Genomic DNA, 21508 nt, shown 5'->3' with positions numbered 1-21508 from the left:
TGGGTTACGCCTAGGGCAGAGACGATGGTAAATACTCCAATGGGGGTTGAATAGACTACCCCAGAGCCCTGGGAAAGCAGTGTTTTACCCGGAATCTCCTGGATTTGAGTGGAAAAGGCATATATACAGAGACTGTTTAGCTCCTAGCAGAAAAATGTAACATAAGTCTAAAGAGGGTGTGGCTTCAGCAGACCCCTCCCACATTTGCAAATGTACACATTCACATCTTTTCTACTTAATTATCTCTTTAATAAACACACACACATTCCTCGCATTGTTTTGATGGCTGCTTTGCTGTTGGCAGGTTTCCCAGACTTATCTTGTAGTGAAATACAAGGATGAATGCCCATTGCCTAGTAGGAATCTGCAAGTGATGTATTACATGACCGCACCTTGGAATCCTGCGGAGTAATACTGTTGTTTATATAATAGTAAATCATCACATAATTACAAATGTATATGGAACTCCATCATATATGGGTCTTCAAATTGTACAGCGTTAGACAAAGAATGTCTTAGGTCCCACTGAAAATCAGCGACATGCATCCGTAGGGTTTCGTCAGACCCAGTGGAACGCTTGCAGGCATCACCGCACATGTTTAGTGAGTAGATAGGTTTGGCCAAAACATCTCTTACAAGCCTGGGAGATGGGGTCAGGGATAAAGGTGCGAGGGGAAGCTCGGCTACCATATGCAATGGCGTGTGCGCTTTTAATTCATAGTAAAATAGTGATTTAACTTACACGCTTTTGTTTGTCTATCATAAATGGTTGGTATATTTCGCAGAGAGGTCATTTTCCATTACACTGTATCATCAGAGCAGCTCTACAGAAAGCTGGATATGATAATTGCACGGCAATGTTTCCATAGACACACAGCTATATTTGTTTCTAACACTGTCCTGTCCCTAGTGTGCCCAGGACTGCTAGATAACACGCAAAGCATCATTGTTCCACATGCATTATTTAGAGGATGGTTAAAGGTGCAATATCCCTTATTCAGCAGGAACACGTTTTCAGGAGTTTTCTCTAATCTATACACTGCAGCCAAGTAGACATGTTCACTTTTTTCACTTTCGTTTTGTCATGGAAGGTTAGAAGTCCTTCCCTTAAACATTGATGCATATTAAAGTACTTATATGGCACTTTAATACGCACATTTTATCAATTGAATCTCTTTTAAGATTAGCCTGTTTAGCTCTTTTATACGGTTGCGATTTGCAGAGCTCCACAAACTTGCCGCCTCAGCCATCCATCATTTCTGGATTTAAAAGCCTTGACCCTGCATGTTCTCCATATCCAAGCAGATACTTCCCGGGAATCCTTCCAATGATTTACATTCAAACAAAATAGGGACTTTTTTTTTTACATTGAGGCTGGTTGGGACCTTTAACATTGAAAATTGGTACTTCCGTTTTCTGGAAGACTGAGTTGAGAGGATGCGACGTGGCTCTTGTGCACGGGGAGCTTTGGTGCCGGGACATGTCGATGCCCCTCTGATAATCAGTCGTATGTTTACCTTGACATGTTTGGAATAAACTCCTGGAGGTGCTTTTCACTCCCACAGTTGTAGCGTCCACAAGGCTTTTCTTTATGGTACCCACCGCTGATGGCCTTCTTCTAGTGTCCTGCATGAAGCGGTCTACAGAAATTGCAATGAAACACAATGAATGGCCTTAATTGCTTATAGAAACATAACTTAAAATTCAATTGTCCCACAGTCCCTATAATTTAAAACAATTTGTGGCAGAACGATGGCTTGTCAAGAACTGCAGTGCCAAGCAGTATTTGCACCTGTGGCAACTCATCACAGCCATTTGTTTAAAAAATGTTTGCTACGACTTTTGGGTGCGGGATCGGCTTTAGCAGAGTTTCACAACAGCTGTTGATGCATAGAAAGTCTTTTTTTTTCCAGCCACTCCATAGCTATGGATAGGTGAATTTTGTTTTAATTCTGGCCGTTGTTGTTCCTGCTCTTTGAAATGTTCCTCCTTGACAGCCCTGGTGGCACCAGTACCAATAACGTTTAAACGGCACAAGATTATGTTTAAATAACATAGATTTTTAAACACACCATGAAAAGTATAATGTGGTGGAGCCTGACTTTGCTGCTACGTGTTATAAGTAGGCTTAAATTATTTTACGTTAAGGTGATTTGTTGTAACCAGAATTATTGCCCATAGTCTGATCGCTGACTCTTTAGTTTTCATCGTGGGCCATTGATAGTTTTGTAGTCTGATGCTAATTTTGTATTTGAAACATGCCATTTATTGTCAAAACAGTAAAAATATGTATAGAAATTGAGTGCTTGCTGTGCTATTCTTTCTATCACCACATACCATAAAATCAAAACCTTTAAATTTCTTTTCAGGACTTCCTAACTGATTTGGTTATGTCAGAAGTGGACCGCTGCGGTGACCATGATGTCCTTATCTTCAGAGAAAACACATTGGCCACCAAGGCCATTGAGGAGTATCTGAAATTGGTGGGACAAAAGTACCTTCATGATGCGCTGGGTAAGGTCCATGCTCTTTATCCCTGCGTTAGACAACAGAAAGCTTTCCAGCCGTTTATGATTTTAATAATCCTGAACTTCTGCGTTGGAGAATGGCGGGCTTTAATGGAGTCCTCGTTTTCCCATCCATTATAACCTCTTCTCGTGTGGCCCGTAGAAGCTGATGGCATGTCTACAGGTTCCACCCTTTTGCTTTATCGTCACATCAGAAGAGAGTTACGGACAGTGGTTTGTTCTGCAGCTAATAGCTAAATATAGGTTTTTTTTGTTGAATAGATCAGCCTGGTAACTTGTTTGTATAACTTTGGTTTCCTTGTGTTTATTAGATTACACAATGTGTTGTTTCTCTAACCTGTTCGTCATTATGGCTTCTCATTGACTTTACCAACTTTTGGCTTCGGTTACAGGGGAGTTTATCAAAGCATTGTATGAGTCGGATGAAAACTGTGAGGTGGATCCCAGTAAATGTTCCTCCAGTGAACTAGCTGAGCACCAGAGCAATCTGAAGATGTGCTGTGAACTGGCCTTCTGTAAGATCATCAACTCTTATTGGTAAGTAAGCCAGTGACACCATGCGTGGCCTGACAAATCGTAGACGTTGTAAATAAGGCCTTGGACTACTGTGTCCCCATTATCAAGGAGTTCTGCCAAATGAGGAGACCAACACTTACTCCTCTAAGAGAAACCTATGTGTGGATTTAACTGTTACAGAATCAGAGGTATACTTTGATTACATTTTGTCAGCCACAAATCTTTTAATTGCTGTGGTTTATTATGTTTTGTTCACTACAGTACAACAGATTCACGAAGAGTCCTTGCAGAACAAATTATGTGCTATGATAGATTCTTAGTGAGTTTGTGTAAGGTCCATTGGTTCTGTTGGCTTCTTTTGTGTCACACATGCCCAAGCCAGGCATTTAGTTATGTGGACCAGTCAAAATCATGTTTTGTGGCATTTTTGTGTTTCTTTTGAACCTTGAGAGCCATTGCCCAATGAACTGTTCACCCGCCTGCCAAAAAAAAGTGTACACTTTTTAGACAGATATAGTTAAATTTTAAAATTCCGTTCACCAAAATGTTATCTCCAGGCTAAGGTTTAAAGACCATGTCAGTACAGGAGTTTTCCGTTTGCTTTGATGCCGTCTTGATGTCACGTTGATGTAATTGTTCTTTTTGCAGTGTGTTTCCCAGGGAGCTGAAAGAGGTGTTTGCATCCTGGAAGCAGCAATGTATTAACCGGGGGAAGCATGATATCAGCGAACGGCTGATCAGCGCCTCTCTTTTCCTTCGCTTTCTGTGTCCATCCATAATGTCTCCCAGCCTATTTGGCCTGATGCAGGAGTATCCTGATGACCGCACCTCTCGAACACTGACGCTCATCGCCAAGGTCATCCAAAATCTTGCCAACTTTGCCAAGTAAGTGTTCCCCGGCCCTAGTAAGTGTCCTGCGCTCAGACAGACTTTGGACAATAGGTCATCAGCAGCTTAAAACCCATTAAATAAGCAACTAATATATTTCTCTAAGTCAGTGAATAATTCCAGTGATGTGTGACACAATGCAAATAGAGGATGTTTTTAACATTAAAATTAATAGGTTACTTCATACCCCTGACAGCCTTTCAAACATAACAATGATGTGTGTTCTGAGGGGAAATATTTGAAGAAAATGTGGAAGTTGTGAAGCCAGAACCCATATGACTGCTGTATACCCCGTGACAAGTTTTGCAATTATGTTACAGCTAGAAATGTCCTTATTTTCCATGAAAGCATCTAAGTGACCCCCAAACCTTTGAACGGTAGTGTGTGTGTGTGTGTGTGTGAGTGTGTGTGTGTGTGTGTGTGTGTGTGCACATGCTGCAGTATAATGTAGGCACACATCAGGCCTATTAAAGACACAGAGCCCCAACATCAGAACGTATTGCCTCTTGCTAAACACCTCCTCCTCCCAACCTTTACCACAGGTTTGGTAACAAGGAAGAGTACATGGCTTTCATGAATGACTTTCTGGAGCACGAGTGGGGAGGGATGAAGCGCTTCCTTCAGGAGATCTCCAACCCAGACACCATCTCAAACACACCAGGTTTTGAAGGTTATATAGACCTTGGTCGGGAGCTGTCTGTGCTGCACAGCCTGCTGTGGGAAGTCGTGTCACAGCTGGATAAGGTAACATTCGAGAGAATCGTACAGTTTGGGCGTTTGGTTGAAATGTATTGTGATTAGTTGTAGCGTGTTATTGAATACTTTTTAAAACAAGGGTGTCACTACAAATCACATGAGCGGTTAGGTCTCAGGAAAAGGTATAACTGTAACAGGCATTTGAAGGTAAAGATCCTGGATCCTACGGCCTTACCGGTCTTTGTAATGCTTTATATGGGGAACTAGAAATAAGAAACGTGCCTCTCTGCTCCAAACCTGTTATATCTTTCTAACATGTTAACATGAGCTAATATGTGACATACAGAGTAATTGTACAACTGGCCTTCTTTTTCCTAGCGGCAGCTGGTAAGTTGGTGTGAGGATTGAACATGGTTTGTCTTTTATAGCTGAAGGCCAACATATTGTCTTGTGTTCCAATTAGTGGTGCTTTTGCTACCTTTGTGTGGTGCTCATCCTTTCGGATACCTTATGTTTCCATGGGTGACGTGTGCACATTTGAATCATCTTGTCACATTTACATCAATTTGTTGATGTCCTTCATTGATCATGGGCATAGGTGACTCTAATGGACCATTGATGGCTCATGGCTGAATCCTTGAACACTTCTCCACCCAGTAACACTGATCCTCATCCTCCCCTCCTTCTTTCCTTAGAATGTAAGCATGTTCCTCTAACTTAGAGATCCTCATCCTTGAAATGCAAACAAAGCACATTCCTTCCTCCTCTGCATCTCCCTGTAGTTGGTTAGCTTTGCATGATTGTTTTGAGTTGGAATGGCAGTAGTGTTAGTTACATTAAGCATGTTGTAAATATTTTCTTTTTCTGGATTTGTACCAATCCTAATTTCTTCTCTATTTCCTTTTCTCCCTCCCCCTTTCCTACCCTGATGCCTGGCTGCACCCCGTCTTCCTCCATCCGTCACATCGTGGTCGATAATATGGTTCTGCGCTCATGCCATGCGCTCACACACTCATGCGAAAAACACCTGCCCTCCGAAACCCCTCCTGGCCTTCCCCATCACAATGGCGGATGTTGCCACACATGTTGTCCAATCAGGGTGAAAATTCCTTCCTACAGGCGACCGTGGAAAAACTGGGGCCACTGCCACGCATCCTAGCAGACATCACCAAGTCACTGACGAATCCTACTCCAATCCAGCAACAACTCAGAAGATTTAGTGAGCACAGCTCTTCCCCCAATGTAAGTGGCAGCCTTTCATCTGGACTTCAGAAGATATTCGAGGATCCTGCTGATGGGTAAGAACAAGAGCTACGAACTCTCCTTTTGCATTGCGAAGTTTATTTTTGTAGGTTCAAATGCTCTTTGTTTACATACGGCACAAACTGAAGCAAGACAATGGTTGTAGGCTCTGTATTCTTGAAAAGATCGAGGAGAACAAGCCCTTTTAATCATGAGTTTTCATACCCCTTTACGTTAACAGTTAGGGTATAAGTTCTTACTATATATATGGGCAATTTGTGAATTTTAGGATTGGACCATTAAAATGATACACTAGTATTCCAAAGAAGACCTTCTAACAGATATCACATGATTAAAAGCATGTGTTCCTAGCACTCAGGTGGCATTCAGGCCTAAAATGTATATATGTGTAGGAATAAAAGCATGAGAATGATTTCTTACCGTGACGTATGTCCATAATTAAATTCCAAAGTCCGTTACCGCTGTTGGGTTCTGGTCTTCTTTTCTTTGTGTTCTTCACAAGGTCTACTCCTCTTCTCACTTATTCACCACAACCAGCAATTATCATTTTATTACTTTTAATGTGGGTAGAATCGCAATTCTTTGCTTTGTTGGGCAAATGGTGTGTATGATGGAATTATGTCATTTTGTCTAGTTCTCTATAAGTTATGTACAGGACTGCATCCCAATTATGAAAGACGTGCATAGCACACCAGACTTACTGGTTCTACGATAACGGCCAAATAAAGAACTTAAACCAATGGCATGTCTCTATTTGTACACCTATTCCGTGTAGATCTATTTCACCTTTGTTGTAAACAGACAGCAGATGTGATATATGGCACGCTTAGTTTGTTCCACCTTTGGGCTTAGCGCATGTCTTGGCCCTATGCTTATCTCATCCGTGTTTACATACTTTCACTGTGTTAACCTGAATTGCTTCTACTGTTAGGCTACTCCATCATCAAAGATGTAATCTTTCACGTTACCGAGTGGTGGAGCAGCCTAACAGCAACACATCTAGGCTATGGTTCCTTGTCCATCATTTTTTTTTCTAGAAAGCGTACCTGTCTTTCCTGTCCTGTCCATTTTCCCCCTCTCTTTTTTGGCTTTTTTTTTTTTTAAAGCTGTACTTGATATTTTTTGATGATCTATGATATTAGTGGTAAAATAACTCAATGCCTAAAGGAGTTTTAGTTTAACTTAATGTATATACTTGTTTTTATAGTGATCTGTTGAAGTTAAAGTCCCCAACTATTGAGAACACGGACAGCTACTTTAGGGGAAAAACACTGCTCCTTGTCCAGCAAGCGTCTACCCAAAGCATGTCCTACTCAGACAAAGATGAGAGAGAAAATGTTTTGCCCAATGGACGCAGTGTTTCCTTGATGGACCTTCAAGACCCCGCCGTAAATCACGGTGAGCGATCCTGTATGGTTCAGGAACCACCACTTCGTTTTACTGGCAGCCAGTTGTCTATTGCACACGTCGCCACCATTAAACAATTACGGGAAAACCAGAGCACCCCACAAAGTGCTCCCCAAGTCAGGAGGCCACTGCATCCAGCATTGAGTCAACAAAGCAGCTTGCAGCCTCTTTCTTTTCAAAATCCTGTATATCATCTCAACAACCCACCACCTTCTTTGCCCAAGGCTTCTGTGGACTCCAGCCTAGAAAATCTCAGCACTGCCAGCTCTCGTAGCCAGAGCAACAGTGAAGAGTTTATTCTCAGCGGGCCGAGCAATAGCAGCATGGAGGACTTCACTAAAAGGAGCACTCAAAGTGAAGACTTCGCCAGGAGGCACACCATGCCTGACAGGCCCATCCCTATCGCATTACCACGGCAAAACAGCACTGGGCAGGCGCAGATCCGCAAAACCGACCAGGCTGCCCTTGGAGCTCGGGCAAAAGCTCCACAATCCTTACCGCATAGTGCCTCCATGCGCAGCACGGGAAGCATGTCTGGGATCTCTGCTACGCTGCTGGCGGAACCTGTGCAGAACGGTAGTAGATCCAGGCAGCAATCCACATCTTCTCGGGAGAGCCCCGTACCGAAGCTAAGAGCGGTACACCGTCAGCAAACACAGCAGGTGAGAGGTTTTACTGATATTCAGTACCAGGCTCATACAAGTAACTTATTGTTTGCATGGATTAATGCTAGTAGTTTATTAGAGTCCTGAGTATTATTAGACGGCTGCTCTCTACTGCTTCCTCATCTGTTGGTGCTGTGTCGCCCTCTTGTGGCTGTAATGTGAAGTTAATTGGCAGTGTCTTCATTCTTATTTCTGTAGCTGAACTCAAATCGAAATTTCATAAACATTAATTCTAGGCAATATTTTGCTTACATTTATATCTCCTTTTACATGAAAGACCCACAAACATTCAACACAGTTCAGCATGGTGACAAAACGTTTTCCTTCAGTGACTTGCGTTGACATTAAGAACTTACATTAATTATGCATCGTGAAAGGCCAGCCTCTGTGAGTTTCTCTTACATCAAGGGCTAATTTGGCCATGCATAATGCTTAATTAATGAAGAAAGTAGATGTAGAGTTAGGGATTGCTATACGATGCATTTCTTATATTTATTTCCAAAGGACAAATTTAGTAAATATAATTTGTAATAAGCTCTTTAATTCTCATATTATAAATTTATGTTTGGTTTTCAGGACCCATTTAATAATACATTAAATGATAGGATAAATTAAGATGTTCACTTATCAAGCATCCTGTTTCTCAGGGTGATTGAGCTTAATTTACTTATGAAAGTAAACTTAGAACCTAGACTTTCCCTTTTTGGGTCACTGGCAGCATCTAGATTTAATGGAGAGAGCGAGAAAAAGACTCGGCAGCCCTGCAGAGTGTATTTCGAACGTTCTTCCTTAAAAATGTAATATATATATAAAATATACACTTTTTCATCTTCAGCCCTTAAAAAGAATTGTTCATTTTTTGAAAACAAAAGCATATTAGATGATCTGTCTCAATCCAGAGACTCAATTTGGAGGATGTATTCTAGGTACAGTCACCTGTGGACTCCACAACGATGTCCCCAGTCGAAAGGACAGCAGCCTGGGTGCTGAATAATGGTCAGTATGAGGATGAAGAGGAAGAAAGCGTAGACCAGAACAAGGATGAATCTAAACCTGCTGAGAAGGTGAGACAGTCGATGATGAGGTCTTGTTTTTATATGAATCCATTAGGTGTAATAGGGCTACCATATGCACAGGGGCATCCGCTTAAACTCAGCTGTGCAAAGGAATTCTTGATTTGAAACAAAACCTTTATCTTGTAGTATGAACAAGAGATTGCCAAGCTGAAGGAGCGATTGAAAGTTTCAAGCCGGCGCCTGGAGGAGTATGAGAGACGCCTCTTGGTGCAGGAACAGCAGATGCAGAAGCTGTTATCTGAATACAAATCCAGGCTGGAGGACAGCGAGGAGAGATTGCGCCGGCAGCAGGAAGAGAAGGACAGCCAAATGAAAAGCGTGATCAGCAGGTGAGTGCAGAAGTAAGGGTTTGCCCTTTAGTGCGGCTCTTTGTAAATAAGGCTGGTTTTGTGCTTACATGTCCCTAATTTCTTCCTTCCAGGCTAATAGCTGTGGAGGAGGAACTGAAGAAGGACCATGCTGAGATGCAGGCTGTCATTGATGCAAAGCAGAAAATCATCGATGCTCAGGTACGTGCTTGGATGTGTCCGTTTCTAATGCTTTTCCGGAAGCTTTTTGTCGTATTGGTTTGTGTTAGAATTCATAACCAGCACCGAAACTCATGCACTTTGTGCCGCACCAACCATTTCAGAAAGCTCTGAGAACAGTTCGGTTCCTTGTGACATAAGATGAAAAGCATCTCCATTGACGTTCTAAGCTGCTGTGATCTTTAGAACCCAAGAGGAAGGTTTCTGGTTCTGAGCACTTCAGAGTCTTCACCACAAAACTAATGAGGTTTACTTTGTTGCTAAAAGATATCAGCTGTGTGCCAGGATCTTATAACTTAGTTACATCCATACATTGCTCATAAATTATTTTTAGATTTTTATGATTAAGAATTACTAATCGTTGCCACACCGCCAAAGTACAAATCTATTTATTTTAAATTTGCAATGTGGCTAATTGCTACGTTATGGAAAGTTCCCAGAAGTCTTTGGGCAGCTGTGTTGATTACTGTGAATCAATTGCTGGATTCCACCTATGTGCATGTACAGCTACCCGTTACTAAATGCCATCACATTTAGTCTGTTGTGCTGTAAGCATACAACTCCTTCATAATGTATTCCATGCCAGGCGCTTGTGTCATTGCTTATAATAAGTTTACATTTCCATCTGCATGGATATACCAGATCTGATTTGGGCAGCTACAGCTCCGTAAATTAACTGTTCATTAAGTCCCCATTACTTTAATATGGATTCCAGCTTCCCACCAAGATAAGTGGGAACTGTGCAGCAAGGGGCCATTTATTTGCACCAAATTCAGTCACAATAAGCAGCTCTCTGTTTGACTTTCCTTCAACTTGCAGGGACCATGGGGTCTCTCAAAATTCAGATGGAAAGAGTACTGTGATTGACATTTGTGAAATAACTGCCGGGCGGCATTGGGGCTTAGTGAAAAATCCCCCCCATACTTGTACTTCTGCTAAACGCCCGCACGATGAGGTCGTGTTCTTGTACCTAATGCTTCTTCTTTAAAGTCCTGCTATCTCTTGGGTATCCATGAATACGGTCAATGGGCAATCATTGCAACACCATTCAGTCCTCTTCCTCACCAACTACTACTGACTTGGTCTTTCGTTAGTCTCATAACAACTGTGTTAAATTACAGGTCATTAATGGGACAGTACCGCAAGCAGGCAAGTAACCCAAGTGCACTAATTAGCTGAGCCGTGTATCCAGACATGGACCGCAGCACTGACCTCCGACACATTCCAGCTCCTTCCACTCTTCTGGGGTGGTGTTGCCAATCTACTAATTGCCTACAGTATAGCAGAATTTGGCTTGGTCAACGAAATATAGGCCTTGGCCAAAAAAATAGTCATTTTAGGCCAAGAGTGGACAGGGCCTTTCACTGGACAGATTGTTCTGATCTGTGATTTACAGAAATCCATTCATGTCATTGAATGCAATTTTAAAACCATCACACTCATTTAACCTGAATATTAGAATTCTTCTGTCTGTTATACTTAACTTTAACTGTCTGTAGTAGTGTTTTTTAGTCGTACGGGACATGTTGTCATAGTATGGCCAATACTTTATAGACATATGCAGTTGTGCTAAGTTCTACTCCCTTCTCGTCGGGCCATACGAAGCTGCCGGACATATCTGCCTCCACCACGGGGCAAAAGGCTGGTGCTCACAGTAAGATGAGGATCGGAGGATCTGCCCCTTCCTAATTCCTTATCTCACCCACCTAAGCCTGTCTGAAAACCCCGGAGCGTTGTAGTCCCATAACATTGGGAGGGCTATGTCTTCATTGCTGATGCTGGACTGGTAGCAGCTGTAGCGTTATATAATGGCGGTTACCCGAATATTACCTGTAGGTTGTATTCATGTAGGTAATGTTTTGTCTGATCGTCATACCATACACTTTGGGTGACTTATGATCTGTCAAACTCTGCGTTTCTAGATCACCTCTCCTAAACCGAATTTTTTTTGCGTTGGCATGTAAAGTGTTTGTTTTTTTCTTGTTCGGATCGCTGTCCCTCGCAGGCTTCCTTTAGAGTTGTTTGCTTTTGAGTTGCTGCTTTTACTATTGGCACTGGAAAGCATGATCGACTTGGCCTGTGTACAGCGTATTGTGCGGTGCAGGAAAATGTGTCCTTGGCCAATTCTTTTATGTTGGGGGAGAAAATCTTCCTGTAACAGATTTACGTTTATAAAGGGGGTTTTATTGCGGGGGGGGGTTGCAGAGCTATTTAACAGATGTTCTTTAAAGGGAGATGATCATGCAAATGTACATTTATATTGTATCTTTTTTATTACTTTGCTTACACATTTTGTGATAAATCACATCTTTTTTCAGAAAGTAACAGCTCAGATCCTTTTAATAGGGTCAGTTTTAAAGAAAGTTATTAAATGTGTGTTTATAAATATATTACGGTATATTTGGAATCCGGAAGGGGGATTTACCTATTTAAAAATAATTTGCAGCAAAGTGGACTCCATAGCAGCCAGCGTGCATGGCATTTGTTCCTATGTGGATCAGACCGGTTTTCACCAGAATCATTATATATATACCCTATACCTCATTGTGGGTTTCTTCCATGTAGTTGGAGTGGGGGAAATGGGCATGTTACCTTTCGGAGCACCGGCAGGCTAAGGGTCCCTTCCACCCCCTCGCCCCATGAGCTGGAATGGGGTTTGGAGCAGTGCATTGTTGGTCCTTAGGGTTTTTTTTGTTTTGGTCCCTTTTGTGCTTTTCCTTCACCACCTTCCCATCACCTACATGCCTCCGTACAAACCTTTTGTTGTAGCTTTCGGGCTGCTTCACTCCTGTGTCGCTGTTACCTCCCTGCTGTCGGCCGAATAAACAGCCATCGGTTGCTCATGTTCTGCTAGGTTCTTTGTTTTCTTAGTAGCTTCCTTGAAGAACGCGCCCATGCAAAGGACTATTTCCTTTCCTTCTCTGCAAAATGTAACATTTTCTTCCTCTCTCTCTCTCCATCTTGTCACGGTTACCCAACGGGCTTCCACTTGCTTACTTGGAACCTAATGTAGACATTTGTTTTGCATACAGTTAGGGGTATAAATGTTTGCAGCAGGTACATAATTAGCTACATATGTATTGATCACAATATTGATAAGCTTGTAGGATATTGTGTGCGGCTGTCTGTTTAAACCCCCTTGTTCATTTGATTTCAGGTTTGCAACAGTGTTCCGACAGTCCCTTAGCCATGAGGTTAATGCTCCTTAAATTAAAACTTTCCCCATAAATATTCAGCATCATTTCTATGTTCTCGGTTGCTGGACTTTTATATGTGGACTGTTATCTTCTGCAGCCTTTCAGCATATGGTTGGTTCTTAACACTTTCCACCATCTCATGAGAGGTCCCTGGTAGCCTTTTTTAAACTATTATTTAAAATGTACGTCAGAATAATTTGTTCGGTGGAGGTTACCTATCCTTTTCGGCAACATCAAAACATTTAGCGCACTGATGGCATAATTTAAAGGGCTCAGTAGTGGGACGTCAAAGCCTCTATAGACCGAAGCCACTCAAGTGCATCAAGTACAAAAAATTCAGAAATAAGCATGTGTGCTGCTTCCAGAAAACGTTCCATTTTGCACAGAGGAAAAGAATTGTTTGCCCATTTATAGCTTGTCTACCCATCTGTACAATCAGCCCGTGAAACCTCTAACATGTCTCGTGTATTGCAGGAGAAGAGGATCATATCACTGGATGCAGCCAACACGCGGCTGATGAGCGCGCTGACGCAGGTCAAAGAGCGCTATAGCTCACAAGTGCGCAACGGACTCTCTCCCACCAATCCCACCAAACTGTCCATCACGGAGAACGGAGAGTTCAAGAACAGCAGTTGTTAGTCTTCGGCCAGGACTCTCTCTGACCCAATGCTGCTAAACCAAATGACGAAGAACCCCGGATCTACGATCTAACTGAAAGTGTGACGGTAAAGCCTAGAAACGCCTTTTTGCGATATGGATGGAGACCGACCATACCGTGCTGTATATAGAGTGAATGCATTTGTGCCCTGTACAGAAATGTAATCTTGTAACATACCAAATGGAAGTTAATAATATGTAGAAGATATCTTTTATAAATATATGTAAAGAAAACAAAAATTGTTAAAAAAAAATATATATATATACTTTTTTGTGTTTATCTTCTCACTGGCAGGACTGGTAAATTAGATAAAAAGTCATTAGTAGAAGGAGCTGTACATATTGCACCAATACCCAGGAAATGTTGCTGCGCAGAACGTGAGCAATAATAAAACGTGGAAAGCTGGAGGAAAGTGAAAATGAGTGGGTCGGCAGGTACGCCCCCTGCTTTAATCCTCTTAACCCTTGCAGTGCCATGTGCTCATGCTTGAAGGGTTAAGTAAAGACCCTTAATACCAATCTGATGGCACTCGGTGAATTCCCTAAGGGGTTCTGCGGTGTATGATTAACTTATGGCCGTAAATGGGTTAAAATGGAAAAAGAAAAGAAAAACACTAAGAAGTGGGGCACAAGGGAACGAGCGGTCACTACATTTCTCCTGCTCCTGGCACCACGATGGCACCCATTCAGATCAATACTTTAAATAGTGTAGGATGTGTTTTTTTACAGTAATATTTTGGTGTTTACAAATCTGTATATATGTATATTTTGGTTGTAAAATGTAATTATACAATTCACATTTATAATTACACGATCACTGTACATGTTGAGTTAGGGGTGGGGGAGGGTAATGAATGTTACTGCTTGAAGCACCGTAAGGTGTTGCCGAATTGTCAACTCGTATCACTCTGACTGCAGTTGATGGGAGTGGTGTTCTGCGCACAGGTTCACCTACCCTGCGTTAAAGGGGCATGAAGAGTGAGTAATAAGCATGGTTCGTATGAACTGGCAGCTGCTCGGCTCTGTTGTGTATTCACAGCACACCATTTACTTGTAATTGGACTGAAACGGTTTGTGTACCCGGGGTGTGAAATACATTGAACAAAAAAGTGGTGGGGCCACTAAAGGGAAGGTACAGTTATTAGAAGTTGATATCAGGGCCACTGAATAATTGATAAACCCTTGATTGCAGATAGGAGGCAACCAAAAAGCCCCCTATAATACCAACACCTGCCAGAGACTACCAAATGGGGGGTCCTGAGACATTTCACACCAAAAAGCTTTTTGTCAGGAGCATAATTGTGTTCAAGTAACTATTTTCCTTCCCGTGGCAGCGTAGATAACGGGGGTTGTCGAGACTTTGTATGAACTCACTGAGTTTATTAATTATAGTGAAGGGCGACTTCCAGGTAATTATCCTGCAAGAAATACTGAGCCTGCTTTGTGTAAGAGATAAGCGAGGAGACTTCCAAGGAAGAAGTATCCGCGGCCAACCAAGGTTTTCTTGTGCCAGAAGCTCTCTGGGGTTGGCCCTTCATAATGCATAGTGGCGTCAGTGAAGTCCCAACTCCTCTGACAACTCTCCCTTTAGTGAATAAACCCCCAAATTACAGAAGCCGTCGACAGGTAGAAGTTTGCTGCAGAACTTTATAAATATGGCTCACTGTCTGTGGTACTCGAGCTGCCATCTATCCATTTTGTTGTCTTATTAGGAGGCGCCGAGTGCCGCCATTTATCAGACAGCCTAATATATAACAATGATCTGCGACACGGAGGAAATAAATGAAGGAAAGCACTTCTTTCCAAAACCTGCAGCAATCTCTCAATCCCAGCCATCGCCAGAAAGGATGACTGGAAAGCTAAATGGCTGCCCTTTCGTAGGAGCTCATGTTATTTCTTTACCCTTAAGACTCCTTTCAATGCAAACATCCATTAGGCTGTAACCTAGGATTGTTTACAGATGTAGTATTTTCCCAATATCCTGTATTTTTATACCAAAAGGTATAAGCAATAGCCTGTGTGCCTGAGTCCTTACTTTAAGTGTCTTAGGCGGAAGGAACCTCTTCTATTTAAAAAGCATTGTTTTGTCCAGCGAGGCCCTTATATACTCGTGTACCCCGGCGGATGTAGAATGTTTCAGCCGTACCGAGGGATGTCCAGGAGTGCGGAGCGTTCCAGTACCAGTATGTTAAGTACTCCCTGTAATGAATCCTAAAACAAACGCTATTGCAGAAAGCACATTATTCCCACCTTTATTACATATGTTTAGGGATGCAAAAATAGCCACAAGATTCACCTCCACGCACCTAACCTGTGTGCTTCACGCCAGGCAAAGCAATGTGTTTATCACGATATCGGTGAATACGGATGGATCCAAACCCTTGAACAATATTTAGCACATATCACTCATGCGCTCTAAGCATACGGCAGAGTAGGACAGGACGTTCCTGCCGTGAAAAGCCTTAACCCTTTCTCAGCCAGATAGTGGGCTTTGCTATGCATTATTCACCTTTTTTGGCAGTGAAAGTGTTAATGAATCACTGCTTGAAATAACCTCTTAGTTCCCCATATTTTTCTGTTCATCTCTAGCCTGCGAACCGATACCAAAATTTCTTCAAAAAGGGCTATCGTAATGGGTATCAAAGAACTCGGACTGCTGTCTGATTGAAAGTGAGACAAATCGTTTTTTATTTATTTATTGTTCGGTTGTTTTTTTTTTTGTTTTTTTTTGATATTTTTTTAATCTTTTCATCTCCCTTTTTTTGTTTTTGGAATAATTTGCCTCTGTGACATCCAGGGATTTTATGGATTAAAAAGTTGTTTTTCTGAAACCGTTATGGAAATTAGCTATTTTAATAATGTTAATATCTACAATAAAATAAAATTCTGTATTTAACAAAGTTTGTTGCAATTTATGTGCAAAATGTTTCTATACAAGGAACATGATTATTAAAGGTCTTGATTTGGCTTGCTCTTTCATGTAACTTTGTGAGTATAGCAGACACTTTGTTACCGACGTGGACCTGCAGGTATAACCGGTTTTCATAAAATGTACAGAAATGTATCTGAAGATGTTTGTTGCATCTTCTTGATGTCCGGAAACAAACTTTCAGGACCTTGGATGTCCCTTCCTAATGTGAAGACTCCATTAGGGGCAAAGGGCGCTTGAATTATACTGAACACATAGCTAAATCTCTTGTTTTAGACGCCTACATCTTTCCGGATCTTGGGTTTTGATGAAATAGGTGATCTGCCCATAGCAGAGATTCCCTGACACACGGATACCGAGACATATACCTTTCACTTTGCACTTTAATTACAAGAGGTGTATGTCAGAGTACATTTTGCCTGGATTCCAGTGCATTTTCTGCCATGCAAATTGGTGCATTATTATTAGGGTTAGAAATTAGACTTTTGTCTCTTTCCTCTTCTCCAGGCTACCTCTACTGAAATCAGGAAGAATTGGAACATGCGCTGCTTGCACGTGCTCGGTGGCACTCTCCTTTGGGTCGCTAAGCAGCAGCAGCAGCCATCGCGTGCTAAAGAACCGTATGTGATTGGTTGGTGCTACTCATTGATTGGGGTGGTCCACTGATTAAAATTTAATTGTACTGAGCATGTGCAAGAAGTGTACGGACAGGGCCGGGGAAGGGGTTTTTTTTTTGGGGGGGGGGGGCTGTGTAATGCAATTTATGCATTGAATGGTGTAAGTATGCAGGTCCATCCCAGTATTCTTACAAACTTGCGTTTATTTTCATTTGAGTTATTATACCTGGGAACCTACCAGATTTCACCCAGGGTCTCTGGTTGAAGCAATAATTCCCCAGGGCACCCGCTGAGTATTTTCAGTCTACAGGCTCTAATCTAATGGTTCTTGGTTATGCCCATTTCCTACCCCAGGTATGGGGTTTATTCGCTAAACTGAGAAGTGGATGAGATGATACATCTACTTGGCATAACTAGATAAATGGAGCAGATCATGCTCAGATTACATTTTTAAACTATGCATCATGCCCGGCCTTATTACCGGCCCTTTATAATGCATATAGTAGGTAGGATGTTTCATGTGGCAGCTACTCACAGTTTAGTGAATAATCTCCCTGTAGGAGGCGTATTGGTGAACTGATATACAGTTTCTGTTAAAAGCACATTACTTTGTACACAATGTCTCTGCAGGTCGGGCTGACATGGTGCCGATCGGGGATGGATTGTTGGAACAATGTGCTCAGAAGTAATGGTTTGTCGTATTGTCCAGTGGAGCTATTTTAAAACTCTCAGCAGGAAGCTTTGTTAACAGCAATCTTTCCACCTGTGGAGAAATAAAACGGGTCACAACAGGTCCCTTGTCTTTTTTGTTTTGTTTTATGATGTGGTTAAACTACATTAGTCATATGTTGGTGTCTAGTTATGATGAAGTGTTAATACATGGACTACCCTATATCTCCTAACCCTAAATGATTTCATTGTTCTGTGCCAGTCACTACCCCCTCGTATACATCTTGAGCACTTATGGGACAATACCATCTAAGCCAGTGGCCACTAAAATATATCAAACTGTTTGAGGCATCCCCGGCTACCAACTAGCCCCAGTGCTTCCTAGCAGGGCTGTGGATTTAAATTGACCCTGGTGCTTTAAGGCCAGCGGCTGCCTAACACACCTACACACACACGCGTGCACGCACGCACGCACAGCTACATGCTATGTATCCAGCCGGGACCGGATTTACCGAATGAGCAGCAATAAAGGTGTAAGTGGTAAAAGATGGCCATGTGGCCTGCAGAAGAAGTTGTGTAAATCAAAATATTGCTAGCAGCACAACATTGTGTGGTTTATTCACGAACGAGAGAGTTTGTGGGAGAGTTGTGGTTTTAACCTTACTATTTATTATGAAGAGCTGAACTGACCCTGCATAATGTATCGGTCGGTGAGGTTGGGGTTAGTCCTTCCTAATGATTATGTATTTTGGGGTCATACTATTAGTGTTTGCCGGATTATTTACAATCACTTATATATAATTTTATATATATTTTTTTCATATTAAATTTTTTTATAAATGTTTTATATAATTATTTACTAAATAGTACAACATTTAGCACCTGATCACTATTACTATTACTACTTCATAATGAAGGAGCTGAAACACAAATCTCTTGGTGAATAGATCACCGTGTGTTCCTAGTGTATAATACATATACCGCTCTTACGTGCAGTGAATCGGGTTTCGATATATGGGTAAATGCCTAAGAAGCCTAATGCTTGGGCACAATAAAAGCACATGCCGTGACGCAGTATGTTATGTTTAAATCCCAACTGTGCAATTGTATATTTTTCCTCTACGTTAGCATTTGCCACATGATGCATAGAGACGGCTATATCACAGAGCTTGGAATATTTAAATAATGGCTTATTATTCCAGTAGCTAGACTTTCCTATTTACTTTCAAACTTCAGGTAACTGAAGTTTGTCAGAACTGTCAACTATATGCTCAATTGAGCTAAAAAACAAAAACACAATGTAAGAATGAGCTATTCTTATTCCAGCCTGAATAACTATTATAGACATGTGAAGCCTTCTGTAAATACAATTCAACATTCATAAAACATTTCATGCCCAGGACTGTGCTGACCCCGTATCAGGTTTAATACAACAAAATGTTATCTTTATAGATAGCTGTTATCAGCTCTGTATATAGAATGTCTACACACCCCTTTCATTGTGTCCTAAATCACACACACACACACACACACACACACACACACTTCCATACTAGTTCTAGAGGAAGCAGGGATGTGGTATCCATTTCTCTTTAATACCGTGCAGTTTAGGGAAATGTTTTTAGATTATATTGTGAGCCGGTTACCATGTCCACGACGGTATTTAGGGCATCTATGAAGTCAACTTCCTCCGTGATGAGAAAATCCACTTTGAAAACCATCCAGCCATAGTCTGCAGAAAAATGAATGAGGTTGATAATGAGCGTCTCTTCTTCCTGCTTTGTTACACATTCCTACCAAAAATTCCAAGTTCAGAATGAGTTCACCTTTTGTTATAATAAATTTGGGTGCTTAGTGAAGTTAATTGGCATTAACTGCTCTGGCCTCTGTGAGTTTCTCATGGAAAAAGGGTTAGCCCTGCATGAAGCATAGTTTAATTGGCGATTTGACTCAATAACTACTACTGGAGAAGATTCCTGGATTAGCTCATGATGCATTTTAAAACTGCTGAACCTAAACCCCAACTTTCTCCCTTTTTCATAAAGAAGCTCATTTGAATAAATCAGTGCTCAAGACAACCTGCATGTAGATCGCAAGATGTTGGGTGGTCTGATAGTGATCGGTTTTCATGTATGGCCAAGGGACCCCCCCAGACTGTCAGTGTTCGGATCATCTAAGGATGCAATAGTCTCAGTTCGCTGTTATTATTGAATGTAATGATGCCAGATCATGATTGCCCCGCATTTTGGGAAGCACCCACCACTAGTGATGAATACAAAGCGAATAGAATTACCTTGTTCGGCAGACATTCCGCTGTCACCGTTTGTGCTTCCATGAGATAATCTGACGGTTGGGATCCAGCCGTCCGGATCTGAGGAAGGACAGGTAGAGATACAGAAGTGTCTTCAGTTATAGTACTTGCTGGCTGTTTTTGACAGCCTACATTTGATGTTTTATACTAGTATCCTGATGCCTCTTCCTACGACTAAATATATGAAGGAGCATTCATTAGCTTTTTTTAAACCAGGTAAGTGAAGCATATTAACAGAAACTTAGTATTTGATGGACAATTTTTAACACTAGCTCACAAAGTACTTTGACTTCACAGAAAACTGGCTGTCCGTCCCAAAAAGCAGAAGTGCACCCACGATGCATATTACCCTAGTGTCTGGATTCAGTCCTGATCCTTCCTGACCCGTGAACTTACCATTGGCACCGACCCCTGTCAGATTGGCTAATTCACCAAGGCAAGCAAAAGAGAGGGGCTTAGACTGAAACCAATAGAAACTATATAGAAGCTCTGCAGAGGCTAACATCCCATGTGTGCAATAAACAAACACATATATATATATTAGACACGACTGTTCTTTTCAATCAGCAATGTTCTTCGTACTAGAAGAGTGATATGGCTGATTATGACGTCCATACATGATTTTAAGGAGTGCCCTGGTGTATTGCAGGGATTAAAAACTTAATATATTCTTTCAGCGAACCATCATGTCTGCTGTTATTTCTATACGAAGGCATTTCTGTTTGCATGTACTGTGTTTACCCCCTTGAAAAATTCAACCTATTCAGCCAACAAGAAATAAGTTGTGTTAGATGAATGCCTAAAATGCCCAAAACATAATGAGCTCCAAGGCAGGTAATTCAAATGCACCGCTTTACTATAAATACCCTTAAAACAACAACAGATTCCGTTTTACGCTGCTGTAGTTACATTGAAATATGTGATTTGCCTTTCAATTCGTTAAATCACGTTAAGTATTTTTATAAAATGGATTATTAAAATATTGAATATTGCTGAAACAAACATACTAATGCTGTGCACTTCACACAAGTGTATGTATACAGGTAGCAGAATATACATCGGAAGAAAAACAAACAATGAATTGGATTGCTGAAGAATTATAAGAAGAAACACATAAAAGTGGATATTATGCATCCACACATACAAGGAGCATCCTTTTAATATCTTCATGTATTTTTTTCCCTGTAAGTCTCTCCTGTTTGGATGAAAACATGTTACCCTATTGTCTTGTAAGCTTTTTCACCTGTTAAGCTTGATTGGTGTTAACTCTCTGTAATAGAAGAGAGAGAACCTGGCTGGGAACGGTTTGTCTTCTTGAAGACCGCTGTAGAACATTGCGATAAAGTATTGGGTTTGTCGTGCTGATCGTTTTAAAATGCAGGTTATTTCATTTGATAAGAAAAGAGACCTAGAATATGAAGCAGTAGAGAGTAAGTGTCTCCCTGGTCGGGGTTACCTGCGACGAGAAGAAAGAGAAGTCCCAGGTACTGCATCATGGCCTCTGCCCACCGTCCTCACTGCTCACTCTACAGCCCCGCACCGAGACCATTGTAATCCACGAT

General features: G+C 41.5%; 1 protein-coding gene and 2 long non-coding RNA genes across 6 annotated transcripts in view; 1 reads left to right on the top strand and 2 right to left on the bottom strand.

Moving 5' to 3' along the window:
- RASAL2 (RAS protein activator like 2) overlaps nucleotides 1-13660 on the top strand; it is a 105391-nt gene extending 91731 nt beyond the window's left edge. For 3 of the 4 annotated variants that reach the window (XM_053468718.1, XM_053468720.1, XM_053468721.1), the window contains 10 exons: nucleotides 2370-2514; nucleotides 2921-3065; nucleotides 3693-3929; nucleotides 4475-4676; nucleotides 5727-5926; nucleotides 7099-7960; nucleotides 8890-9027; nucleotides 9166-9368; nucleotides 9461-9548; nucleotides 13238-13660. In XM_053468718.1, the coding sequence (XP_053324693.1) occupies nucleotides 2370-2514; nucleotides 2921-3065; nucleotides 3693-3929; nucleotides 4475-4676; nucleotides 5727-5926; nucleotides 7099-7960; nucleotides 8890-9027; nucleotides 9166-9368; nucleotides 9461-9548; nucleotides 13238-13402 (2385 nt within the window). In that variant the 3' untranslated portion in view covers nucleotides 13403-13660. The remainder of the gene's footprint in view (nucleotides 1-2369; nucleotides 2515-2920; nucleotides 3066-3692; nucleotides 3930-4474; nucleotides 4677-5726; nucleotides 5927-7098; nucleotides 7961-8889; nucleotides 9028-9165; nucleotides 9369-9460; nucleotides 9549-13237) is intronic. The other variant, XM_053468719.1, reaches the window with a different exon arrangement.
- A 3054-nt stretch (nucleotides 13661-16714) lies between these two features.
- LOC128500299 (uncharacterized) lies at nucleotides 16715-16944 on the bottom strand. The gene is made up of 2 exons (XR_008354912.1): nucleotides 16890-16944; nucleotides 16715-16768 (listed from the first exon to the last, which is right to left on the bottom strand). It is a non-coding gene; the product is annotated as an uncharacterized LOC128500299 (long non-coding RNA).
- A 423-nt stretch (nucleotides 16945-17367) lies between these two features.
- LOC128500471 (uncharacterized) lies at nucleotides 17368-20079 on the bottom strand. Its single transcript, XR_008354924.1, has 3 exons — nucleotides 19929-20079; nucleotides 19282-19367; nucleotides 17368-17729 (listed from the first exon to the last, which is right to left on the bottom strand). It is a non-coding gene; the product is annotated as an uncharacterized LOC128500471 (long non-coding RNA).
- Nucleotides 20080-21508: the final 1429 nt, after the last annotated feature.

This window comes from Spea bombifrons, chromosome 6 (assembly GCF_027358695.1).
Source record: "Spea bombifrons isolate aSpeBom1 chromosome 6, aSpeBom1.2.pri, whole genome shotgun sequence".
NCBI lineage: Eukaryota > Metazoa > Chordata > Amphibia > Anura > Pelobatidae > Spea > Spea bombifrons.
This window is presented reverse-complemented; position numbering and strand designations above follow the sequence as displayed.